Consider the following 13,513-nt stretch of genomic DNA (forward strand, 5'->3'; position numbering starts at 1 on the left):
TGGTTTTGAGCTTTGAACTTTGAAGTTTTGAATGAACTAATGGATCCAACGGCGTCAGTCTTTCGTTGACAGTTTTCGTTGTCCAAACAATGCGTTGGCTTTGCTGTGTGCCGTTTGTACGGAAACATAAACGGCGCTAACGTTTCTAGTTTTTTTTTTGTCTTTCGCCGCGTTTTTCTGGATACAAATTACTCGTACTGATGCTTGTAGGTTTTGACTAGTTTATTGACCTATGCTTCAGATATTGAACTTATAATTAAAATACATATACACCATAAAATTAATTTTAAATTTGACTTAAAATTTAAATAAATTTGACTTAAAATAGACCCATTTATTCATATTCATAAATTATAGGTTGTAGGTATGGGAGAAGTTTTTTTACTATTTTAATCATTAAAAATATTATGAATTTACTATGTCGTTTAATATGATATCAAATAATACTTAGTTATGATAAAATTTAATTAACTATTTTCTCCTTGAAATATTAATTTATACATTGGAGTATTTTAATCAATACTTAGAATAATTCAATTTATTTTTTTCATGAAAATTTAGATAATTTATTCATAGGAGCAAAATAATTAAATTCACAACAAAAAGTAAATAATAAACTATAAATATTATAAACATAATAATATTTAATTAAATAATTAACTTATTTTCATTTTATAATGTTACAAATCTCATTTTTTTCATAAATTTGGGTCGTGTAAGGATGTGTAATTTCTCCTAAAAGTTAAAACACTAAAGTCGTGTTGGGAGTATCGATTTATGTGTAATTGTTGTTGAACTTAAGTAGATCTTATGCACGACGATTTTAGCATTATTTTTTGTATTGAAGTTCTGGTATGCTAACAAGACTTCATTATGACATAGTTTTGATTGTGTAAAAAAATTGTGTGGTGTATGTTTTGGAAATTTTTTATAATTATAATTGTTAATTGTGAATGAAATAAACAGTGAGAGTGGTGTTTGTTAAAACATAAGAAATTTTTCATTAACTAAATATATTTATATTATGGGTATTGGTAATACAAAAAGATTTGATGAAAAAGTAAACCATTTATTAATAATGCAAATTATAAGTGAAACATATAATTATTATTGTTTATATGTACAATTGTTTTTATTGTAACATTCATTTTCACAAGAACATTTTTTGGTTTTGTTTAAATTTTGACTCATTCATTTCGTGAATAATACAGTTAATTATTGGCCTTCTTGATTGTTGACATGGTGTGATTAGGTATGAAACATGATATGTAGTAACTCGACCAATAATTTTGATTTTGAACTAAATAAAATTGGATCTCATAAACTTTTAAAATATTATAAAGGAAAATACATGGGAACAACAAATCCGTTGAGTGTAAATGACAAAATGAACAAACCTACGGACATGAGGATAAAGCAACTCAAAAGCTTGGAATTCGTCATAACCACACCATCATTCATTTAATTTAATACGATATGACATAGCATGCGCCCAAGTTGGGAAGTAGCGATTTTTTCAACAACAAATCTTGAATTTTGTCTATTGATTTTTTGCACATGACATATTCTATATTATTACTAGTTTATTTTCAATATTCAGGACAGTGATATTCCACTTGTAACATGCATTTAATATTTGATTCTCATTCAACAAAACATTATATTGTTCTTTCAAGTGTGAGTGAATGTCAAAGACCTGTCTTATTTCAACAAAAGTTTTTATGACAATTTGATAAATGATACAATGAAATATGCAAAAACGTAGATAAAATTCCTTTAAACCAAAATCTCAAGCAAACCTATGTATTCAAATAAAATATGGATTTCTTCTTCTATATGCACAAAGAACACCAGAATAATATAGTGAGACTTCTATATTGTATTTTTATATGGGTGTCAACATGAGTTGTGCTCCGTCAGTCAACCCACAAAAACAAGACGGATTGAGTTTGAATTTTCAATTTATTAGTCTATTTTGGTTTGGCAAGGTAATTTTATCTTTTTTTTTTCAAATTAAAAGTTAAAATTAAAATTATTAAAAAGATTATTTTTTCATATTATATTTTTATAAATATGTTAATAGGTAATACTATTATAATTTAAATCATTAAAATTACTAATTTCATTATAATTATTAGTTTTAATAGAATAATTTAACATGTAAATGTAATAATTATTTTAATTTATTTAATTGAATTATTTAATCAATTAAAACTTTAGAAAATATTTATAAAATTAAACATACTTTAAATATTTATTTATAAGTATATATAAAAACAAATTATAAAAGAAATATTTTAAAAATATAATGGGTAAGTTCAAACTTCTCTTGTTATATATTTGTGTGTCAACAAGTATCCTATTGTGTAAAACTTTCCATAAGACTAGTTAAATATGGATAAATTCCAAATTAAATTTGTGCAATCTTTAAAATCTAAGTCTTCAGCAAAGAACCTCATAACAATTTTATTAGTCAAAATTCTTAATTCTTCAAACATTGAGTTCAAACGATATCAAATATTTTATTATATTTGCGTCTTATACAATCGACGCGAGATTCTTAAGAATTGACTAATCTCGTTTCTTCCCAATTACATTAAGAAAAACAGTTGCAAATTTCTTATCTCGTTTTCTATTTTTTATTTGTTGATTTTTGTTTTTCTCTCTATTTCTTTATTTTAATTTATCTTTGCAAATATGTCCTTTGAAAAGCGATTCTCTGTGTTATTATCTAACATTGACCCAGGCAAACACTTAAATATAGTGAGTGTATTAAAGTTTGTAAGATAATTTTTAGTTTAAATAAATTTTGTTTGACTTTGAAGAGTAAGGGGAAAAACTATTTTGAATCTGCCAGTCAACTATAATTTCATCCTTTTAAATTACTAGAATTCAAAGTGGAGAATCTCTTTACACCTATTCATTCAAAGAGAAACGTGAACTTTTAATATTGGTATAGATGATCGTCCTTGCATGTGCATCCTCTCAGGTTCGGCCGATGTTTTTCTTTTTATGTAAAGAAACAACAAATTTAATTAATGTTATTAGACATCAATCAATTTTTGTCCTCCAAATCTTGAAAATCTTATCCAATTCTATTAAAAAATATCAGAAAATATATAAAATGCAGTAGTGATATTAAATTAAAAATTGTAATTTAATTTATCTAAATTTAATTTTAAGATTATATCAAATTTGTTTGTTTATATTTTTCGAAGATTTATGAAATTGAATATTCAAAATTAGGAAAATACACTGTTGGACCACGAGAATTATTATTACCATTTTAAAACGGACTCCGTTGGATCAATCATATGTACGGTCTAGATTGCTTCCCATTCGCACATTTTGTTTTTCTTTCTGTGGCTGACTCTATATTTTGTAGACTTTTTCACGAACCGTTTTGGATAAGGGTAGCCTTTTCTAAAATTCGCCCAATCCAAATGTGCCACGTGGAAGTTTCGGATCGCTGTTAAACATGCCACCAAATTAAAATCGAAGCATCGCATACCATATCCCTCTGTGACAGAAAGCGAACTCAACCATTGCACGAAAACACACACGTTTGGCGTGATACAGAGGACGTCGTCGTTTTAAGAATCGTAACTACATCTTCAGTGCTTCACACGCAACGACTTAATGTCATGGTGAGGAGGAAGGAGTGATAAAGAAACTACTAAATCAGTGGCGTATACTGAAAACGACAACGAAATGGAGTGCGTTGCAGCGAGAAACTTGGCGGCAATGGCGTTTTGCGTGAGTCCTTCGTCGAGGTTGAGGTTGCGGAAGAAGATGTGGAGAAGAAGAACCGCGTCTGGCGGCCACGGCGTTCGGTGGCGCTCGCGGTTGCTGAAGGTGGAGGCGAAGGCAGGGAGCGAGAGTTGCGTGGCGACCAAAGAAGACTTCGCCGATGAGGACGATTACGTGAAGGCCGGAGGCTCCGAACTTGTTTTCGTACAAATGCAACAGAACAAAGCCATGGAAATGCAATCCAAGATCGTGGATAAGGTTTCATGTTCTCTCGCTCATGTTTCTTGGATTTTGATTCTTGTTATTTTCTGTTGGAGGTTGAGTATAGTTATGATTGGTCCTGAAAGGTTCCCGAAGTTTGGATGAATTTTTGTGCTGTGTTTCTATTTTTTTGGTTGAAAATTTAACGGATATTGCTGTAGGCTTCGATTGGTTTTTTCGCTTTTAGGTTGCCGTAGCTTCTATTTATGTTTGAATCGTCATCTTGCATGATAAACAGAGACCATACATGTACTAGATACGAGACGTATCCCATTGTCGATACAGTTATTTTAAAAATAGTATGAGATTTTCTTAATGGGTGTAAAATTCACGAAAACATGGTAGGTATATAATAATTATAATAATGTAAATCTAAATTAAGAATATACATTTTGGATGTTATTATAATATAAAATTATAAATATTGTAGTCGATTGATTACAAATAAAAACAGTATTATACATTTTATTTCTTTTTTAAAGTTATCCATGAAGAGGGCAACTTTTTTTATTAAGATACCATGCTTTTATGTCATACATGCTTCTTTTTCTCATGTATTTTTATTTGTTTTTCGTTATTATTTTCAAAAAAATAGAGACACTTCACGGATAGTATCAAACTATAAATTGATACGGGGCATAGTTATACAAACATGAAGTAAATTAGGTATAAGTGATTAGCCATCTTGAGATGCTAATGATAAAGTGATTGGGTATTGTTTTTCTGAGGAATGCGTTATATTTGTTGAGGACATTTTTATAATTGAGTTCTGTGGATGAAGTTGAGGTGTGATGATGGTTTTCGTTCTGATGATGGTTTTCGTTCTGATGATGGTTTTGTTTCGTGTCTCTGAAGCCATATTAAGGTTTATGCGCTGATGGACCGGTTGCGGAGATACTTAACTAAGTTGTGTTTTGTATTTCAGTTTTCTTACTACTAAAAACCTGTTGTTAACCACTCTTGCAGTTGCGCCCCATAGGAGATGATATACTAGATCTAGTTGTGATTGGTTGTGGTCCGGCTGGTCTTGCTCTGGCTGCTGAATCAGCCAAGTTGGGACTAAAAGTTGGGCTTATTGGCCCGGATCTTCCTTTTACAAATAATTATGGTGTGTGGGAGGACGAATTTAGAGGTATCATTCTTGCTGTATCATTCTACTGATGCTATCTATATATGATGTGATATTTATTTAAAATATTGTTAGCTCACCGCAATCAAGTCTAACCCATATACGGACTAGCCAATATGGCCATGTGGGTTAGAGACAACTAAAACAATGACAATAACCTAATCCCCACATGGCCATGTGGGTTAGAGACAACTAGAACAATGACAATAACCTTTTCCCAACAGATTAGGTCGATTACACGTTATGCGGTCAAAAATCAAATTCTCATAAATATTATTTACCATAAAATTCCTTGTAACATATCCCATCTTTTTTTCTCGCCAGACTTCTTTCTTAATATTATCATTTTTACTACTATAAACTTTTTTCATCTGTTTTCCTTTTAAAGCTTAGTATTTACAGTACCTTAAAGTTCAAGTGGCTGTATAGTAGTACGATAAAACTTCCTTTTGAGCTTAATCAGTACTTTGTGGTTATAAATAAACCTTGATGTCTTTCTTCCTTTAACCACTCGATCTGTATCTTGAACTGACAACTTTATTAATTTTCCAATTTCTTTATACTATCGATCCTATATACTTAAGCTTATAACTTGTGGTATTGCATCTTCTATGTTACGTTCAAAGCATTTTTCTTCTTTGTCTTGCTAAAATTATAATACATATACTCTATTCTGCTCCTATACTCAAGCGAAAATTCTTATATAAAATCTCTCTTAGAGCTCAAGTTTAGAATTAACATTTTCCCTTACCTTTGTTAGCAGTACCATCTACAAATATCATACCATTGTGGAAAATATTTTGGGCAGATTCTTTTAATAGTAACTTTGTCAACCTAAGTAACATATGCCTAACAAATTTCATTTAGGTGTATGAAAAGAAAAAGTTCAATTCATCGATTTCTCTATGAACTAATATAAAGTAAAATTTAGTTATGCATCTTAACTTTTGGGAAGTTAAATGAAAAAAGCTTCTAACAAAGCTCAACTCATTTTACTGGAATTTCGAAATGCTTATAAATTTGGTGAGCAATAAACTCTATAATATTTAGAAGTTTTCAATTTGGAGTTTTAGACGTTGTGCCCCAAAAAGTAAGATTCTAATAGATTTTTTCCAGACCGCATACTTGCGCAGTTGATATTATGCGTAGATAAATAATTCATTTTAATCACAGGTCTCGGACTTGAAGGTTGCATTGAACATGTTTGGAAGGATACCGTTGTCTATCTCGACAATGAGGATCCCGTTTTCATTGGACGTTCCTATGGACGTGTCAGTCGGCATCTGCTTCATGAGGAATTGTTAAGCAGGTACAATCGTCCAACTTTAGTGATATATTTAATATCACTGTTATTTCTACTGATTGTAATTTAATTTCTTAATAACAATTATTTTATTTACTTTTGTAGATTATTGATTCATATTAATTTTCCCTAGGTGTGTCGAGTCAGGTGTCACATATCTTAGCTCAAGAGTAGAAAATATTATTGAGGCGAGCAATGGTCACAGTCATGTCGTCTGTGAATATGATATTGTAGTGCCCAGCAGGTATGATCACTCACATACTTCGAATATCTTTTATCCATTTATCTATTATATATGGTAACTTCTGACGTGTTATTATAGGCTTGTTACTGTTGCATCAGGAGCTGCTTCGGGGAAACTGTTGCAATATGAGGTCGGGGGTCCAAAGGTTTCTGTTCAAACAGCTTATGGTGTGGAAGTTGAGGTCGGAGGCTAGCTCTCTGTTTCTGTTCTTCAGTTTACTAATAAGTGTTTGGTTTAGATGAATGCCATATTAACATTTATTGTTGAGAATCTTTTCCCATTTCCTTAATTTCTTCATTTTCATCTCCTCCACATTATTAGATCCTGCGACCTGGAAAGTTCTAATATTTTTTATTTCTTTGACTATTTGGTGTTAATACATTTTCATTAATAACACGGTTTATAAGTCCGTTTAAATCAGACTAAAATTGGTGCTTCTTCTTGTCATACTTTTTTAATGAAGTTAATTAATACAAGTTTTATTAAAAAAGTTAAATGCATAGGATGTGATAGCTTGTAATAATGACATTTTTCTTGTTTAAATATCAGGTGGAAAACAATCCTTATGATCCAAATGTGATGGTTTTCATGGATTACAGAGACTACATGAAGCAAAATGTTCAAGGTCTAGAAGCAAATTATCCAACATTTCTATATGCAATGCCCATGTCCAGTACAAGAGTGTTTTTTGAGGTTTGCTCCATGATTATCAGTTTAGTGTTTTATATTACGTGTTACAGTTCTGTTAACACTTTATGTAAAAATGACAACTGCAGGAAACCTGTTTAGCGTCAAAAGATGCGATGCCTTTTGATTTACTAAAGAAGAAGCTCTTTTCAAGATTAAATTCAATGGGGATCAGAATCACTAAAACTTACGAAGAGGTAGGATTTTGGAAATGCTAGGTTTGATTGTTTATGGTGTACATGTGCACTATTTGTGTTTGTTAGCTTACACCTTTTATAAATAAGAATGTTTTTAAAACCGTGTCGTCACTGACCTGATTAACATACTAGTTCAAGGTTTACTGGTTCAACTGGGATCGCACCGTGTTAAATCAATAATAAAATTATGTTATTATGCTGATAATTTTTTTAATAAATCATGTTAAGTATCACTATGAGGTTTTAGCATTCCAACTAGGTTGGCATTCTAAAACTTCAACAATCATTTACCATCAAATGAACATTCATAAAAGAAGAGAAATGAAAAAAATATACAAATAAGTATCGGGAGACCAAACTAATCTATACCAAGAAAAAGAAAACCGAATGCTAAGAAAACCTAAATTCTGGAAGGTTAAAACAATTTCTAAAAAAATTGATATTTACTACGGTGGGTAAAGTATAAAACCAAAAGAAGTTCAATTTATTATTAACCCCTATGTTAGCAATAAAATCTACATATATATATATATATATATATATATATATATATATATATATATATATATATATATATATATATATATTCATATATAATATTAACACACATGTTGAGTGCAGTTTTGGAGTTGAAATCCTGTTCTTCCCTTCATACCCATGTTATCTTTAAGCTCAGTTTTTCGCTTCCGAGTTCCAAGAATAATATGATGTGTACAAGTTCCTTCATGTATAATGTAGGAATGGTCTTATATACCTGTTGGCGGATCCTTACCAAACACAGAACAAAAGAACCTTGCATTTGGTGCAGCTGCCAGCATGGTGCATCCAGCCACAGGCACGACTTCATCACGTTTTCATTTGATGGATATGCTTATTTAATCTATTGACGTTCAATATGTGTTTTTATCCAATAGGGTACTCCGTTGTGAGATCTTTGTCAGAAGCTCCAAAATATGCTTCAGTAATTTCTAATATTTTGAAAGATGGCCATGCCAAGGACAATATTACCCAAGAAAGAAGAAAGGAGAATTTGTCTATGCAAGGTAATCAAGTACACTCATCATCACAACCTTAGATATTAAATTGTTCAGTTTTCAACATTGCGTAAACTATGTTTATTTTGTTTCTTTCCTCAATCTAAGGGTTACTAAAAAAATCCAAATATTCAAACCCAATTTTCTAATTCACTTTAAGTTCATTTTAATGGATCCCTTTCAAAGCCAAATCTATATTTTTGGATTTTAAATCTCATCCAATTACTTGAATTTAAATTAGACATGGATTGAGTGGTTTTTTTGGAATAAGATATCTAAAATCAATGTTAATCCTTAGGAATCATTTTGTGTAGTCAATTTTTTGTCGGTTTTATTTTTACTCAAAAATTTGTTTGGACCGCGATCAATGCATTATGTTAAAAATAGGTTTTGTTTACTACATAAATTATTTTCTAAAGACTAATATTAAAGGAAATAAGAAAATTTCAACTAACAATAAGTCATTATATTGGAAATGGGCATACCCATACGTAGGTGCTCCTATTTGTCACAAGATAAAAAAACAAAAAAAGAAGTTTTGTAAACAAAAGTAATTAAGGAACCGGAAAAAGTAACCAATAAAAGGAAAAAAAAAACAAAAGAGTTCAATTAGAATCATTTTACACTTGCATCTATTAGTCACGGCATTCTCTTCCAAAATTAACAATTTAATCTTGAGAAATAATTTAATTGCTTAGTGAAATGGTATAACAACTAAATTAATTTAAATTAAATCGATATGAATTTTATCTAATCTAAATTCAAATTTGAACTAAATTCAAAAAATCATATAATTAAATGGAAGTAGTTTTGAATCCAATCTATTTTATTGCGTGTGTATAGAATTTATGTAAGTCTCATCCATGCGTACCCATACCTCAATCAGTTACTGTTATGTAAATTGCCGAAACTTTTTAGCTGACACTCATACCTGATGGCCATGTTAAATCATTTTACCTGCAGTAAGCATCTTGAATTTTCTTTTTCTTTCAGCTTGGAATACACTTTGGCCACAAGAAAGGAAAAGGCAGAGGGCATTCTTTCTTTTTGGATTAGCTCTAATTGTGCAGCTGGACATTGGGGGAATTCGAACATTCTTTCGTACTTTCTTCTGCCTACCTGATTGGTATGACTTATTTTCTCTCATGTACATGGTAGATATCTTGGAATTTGCTTTATAATGTTTTCCAAATATTATATAACATGGATCTAGTGGTAACTTCATAGTGAATGATATGATGGACCTAACAAACTTAACTATGATAGACTTTAATATCATGCTACAGCGCAAAGAATCCACAGCGTCCAATATTCTTCAGGTAGATCATATATATGGAGCTACACTTGAGTTCTCATGTTTCTTTGCAATTTTGGATCAAAACTAAGAGTCCTAAGAGAAAGCCTGAGAAACCTAGGTTGAAGATTCCAAGAACCAACAAAAACTTTATGAAAATCCTTTTGTTATACTGAACCTTCGACACCTATGATGGAGAAAAATATTTACGGGCTTTTCAGAATGTAGGCAAACAAGGACACTATATTTGAAACGGTGGAGAAGTTACATTTTGGTTACGGAATAAGTTATTAGAAAAGATGGAATAATTACTTCCACGTGCTATGTATTTAAGGACATGAATTTTTATTTCAGTCATAAGCTACAAAGCTACGCACTAGATATGAGGACCTAAAATATCTTTTATTGTATACTTTTCAGAATTGTGAACGAAAAAAATATTAATGAGGAAGGATAATGGAAAATTAGTTTAACCGGACAATACACTTACTACGATATGATGGAAAGACCTATGATAGAAGTAGTTATGGCGGCAATGATGATAGTTTACTATTAGAATTTGGATTTGAACTCAATTCAATCTTACAAAATCACTTGTTATATACGATTTGTACTTTAGCTATATTTTTACATGATGTAGGATTTTTAAAACCCCACCTTCGAGCAAAGGTTTGAACATCTTGTAGGTTAAATATTTGTGAATGATCTAGTAGCAATTTGATAGTAAATGATACGATGGATCTAACAAACTGTTAGAAAGTTAAAAGTATATGAGAGGAGGAATAAAGGGGAAGTAAGGGCTGAACGGTATATATATATACATATATATATATATATATATATTAATACCGATAGAGAGTTAATGTTAGGGAATTAAATAGCGGGAAAGTTTGTTAGTTTGTTAGGGGAGAGAGAGTATAAATAAAGGCTGAGTTGGTGAGGAGGGAATTAGATATTTTGTTTTGATTTAGACTTGACCTTTTGGTCAATGGAGGAAGGGGAGGCTTCCTTAGGGAACATTTACTTGTACTTTCTTCGGGGTATACATTATAGATTCAATAATATACATACACATACTTTCATCTTCTACTATTTCGAGTATTATTGTGAGAACAGCGTGTGTTCTGTTTAGTCTCCTAAACAAAGGAACCTAACACAAACTTAATTATGATAGACTTTAATATTATATTAGAATACGAACCGAACATTACAAAATGAACTTATTAGGTAAACTCTGCACCCATTTATATACTTTATTTTAACCATAGTTTTAGAAGATTTGAGACCTCTAACAATGAGAATGGTGGTGAGAGTAACAAAAATGGTGAAAGTTGTGATGGTTGTAATAACATCAATGGTAGAAGTGACGATGGAGGTTATGGTAACAATGATAGAAGCGATGATGTTTGCTAGTGGTGATGAGAATGACGATGACAAAATTATGATGCTAATGGTAGAGGTGAGAATTTAGTGATAGTTTCTACTGTAGAGATGTCATGATGATAGTGTGATGACGACAACAATGATAAAAGTATAAATAAAAGTTTTGACAATAATGATTGAAGTGGTAGTAATTGCTATAACGACAGCAGCATTGGTGATTGCTACGATGAAGATGACAATGATGATCGAGATAATATACATGGGGTGATGATGCAACAATGATAGTAGGAGGGGATACAATGACAAAAGTGGTGAAAGTTGTGACGTTGACAAAGACAATATGACGAGCATGATAAGAGAGCTAGCGGTAATACAAGTTGGTTAGGATAAGAAATATATTGTACTAACATGATAGGATAGGTAATAGCGTAAGAATATCATTTTGTTGATGCACTAAACAATTTATCATACAAAGATAGGGTAATTATCCTACAATATCATGTCAACCAAATCGACCCAAAATAATATTGTACTTAATCTAGTGCACCCTACCCAACTTCGGAAGATTCATACTGATTATCATTAAAATTTATTTTATTCTTGAGTTTAATATTTTGTATATATGTATAGTTCATTACTTTAAGAAGAAAATTATCAAAATTGGGGATGAGTCTTGTGAAATGCTAAAGTTTTTACCTTGTGAGGTAAAGGTTGGGGGTTCAAACATTACAAAAGCACCACGGTTAAGGTTGTGTATATCTAGCCCCTCCAGACTTTATTAAAGTGGTAGCCTTGTGGGTTGCCGTTTATTATTAAAAAAGTTAGTCAATAATTTAATTTGTAATACATTTTATATTAAAATGTAAAGGTATCATGCTTCAGTCTTAATCTTGATGGAAATGCATTCATCCAATTCTTAAAATAAATTTATATAAAGAGGAGTTTAAATATTACCAGAAATAGGTTGTGTATCGTACAAGAAATGGATTGGATGATTCAACTACAAATGTTAGCTTATGGAGAGAGGACTATCTATAAGTCTTGTTAGAGCTTTTAGCAACACCGTAGGCGTACTCAACTGCAAGTTTTAGGCTGTATTCTTGGCTAACTAGGATTATCTGATTGTTTTTTCTTTTAATATTTTTCAAATTGGATCCACTATTCATTCATCAACTGGCTTGAGGATGGAGGTCGATATCCTAGAACAGTCTTCACCTCATGCTGAAATCTTCTTTTCTGTCAGTCGTCGTACTGCTTGATTTAATTAAAAAACCTTGAGTTATCTCTAGCTTATGGATTGATGCAAAATGCCATGTCAACAATGATACAAATTTAAGATTCATTAGAATTAGAGGTTGTTTCAGTGACCAGAATTTGTAGCAATGACCAATGTTCATTTGAAATTGAAGTCACAAATTTAAAACATTATTCTTGCTTCTTCATTGGTGACCATTATTAGAATGAAGCGCACGTCTAATTCGTTTATTTAACTCTAATAGGATTGACTGAAAAACAACTTGTATTCATAAGATGGATTATGATTATCCCATCTCAATTCTTGGCAAAACTTTTTTTATTCATTTACTTCGGGTTTACTAAAAGCTTCTAGAGACACCTCAAATTTTGTAAACCCTTTTTCTTCTATTTGTGCTATGCTAAAATGTACATAACTGTTGACCTTGTGGCACAAAGGTTAATATTTAATTTACTTGTTGAGATTAGTCCAACCAATTAATTGCTTTTGTAGTTGCAAGCCTGGCATCAGCTTGTTGCAAACCTGACATCATTGCTTGTCGCCTAAACCTTCTCAGCCCTCCCCAATTTTGTGGTAGAAATTGCTTTACTGTGGAGTAATCGTGTAGTGTTTTTTCCTCGCAGGATGTGGCAGGGATTTCTTGGCTCCTCTCTCTCCTCTACAGATCTTTTATTATTTGCTTTCTACATGTTCATAATAGCACCAAATAACTTGAGAATGAGTCTAGTGAGACATCTGCTTTCAGATCCTACCGGTGCAACCATGATAAAGACTTACTTAGCGGTATAGTACGTTTCTTTTACTTATTTCCCACGTTAGGTACTCGTATTGGGAGAAAGGTTAGATTACTATAGGAGTCATTATAGTAATTAGTAGGTTCTTGTATAGACATACATGTTTTAATCTGATATGGTCTTATGAATTTTATATCTATCCCATCTGCTATTAAACAGCACGTGCATTTTATACGGTTTTA

At 31.2% G+C, this 13,513-nt stretch overlaps 1 protein-coding gene across 1 annotated transcript; it reads left to right on the plus strand.

Moving 5' to 3' along the window:
• Nucleotides 1–3,513: 3,513 nt before the first annotated feature.
• On the plus strand, nucleotides 3,514–13,470 carry LUT2 (Lycopene beta/epsilon cyclase protein). Its single transcript, XM_047315063.2, has 11 exons — nucleotides 3,514–4,008; nucleotides 4,978–5,143; nucleotides 6,314–6,449; nucleotides 6,577–6,687; nucleotides 6,766–6,868; nucleotides 7,237–7,380; nucleotides 7,464–7,571; nucleotides 8,310–8,406; nucleotides 8,486–8,614; nucleotides 9,599–9,731; nucleotides 13,161–13,470. The coding sequence occupies exons 1-11, from the start codon at nucleotides 3,712–3,714 to the stop codon at nucleotides 13,324–13,326; spliced, it is 1,590 nt and encodes a 529-aa protein (XP_047171019.2). The 5' UTR covers nucleotides 3,514–3,711; the 3' UTR covers nucleotides 13,327–13,470.
• Nucleotides 13,471–13,513: the final 43 nt, after the last annotated feature.

Source organism: Vigna umbellata, chromosome 2 (assembly GCF_029865625.1).
Source record: "Vigna umbellata cultivar VRB3 chromosome 2, Vumbellata_1.0, whole genome shotgun sequence".
Classification (NCBI taxonomy): domain Eukaryota; kingdom Viridiplantae; phylum Streptophyta; class Magnoliopsida; order Fabales; family Fabaceae; genus Vigna; species Vigna umbellata.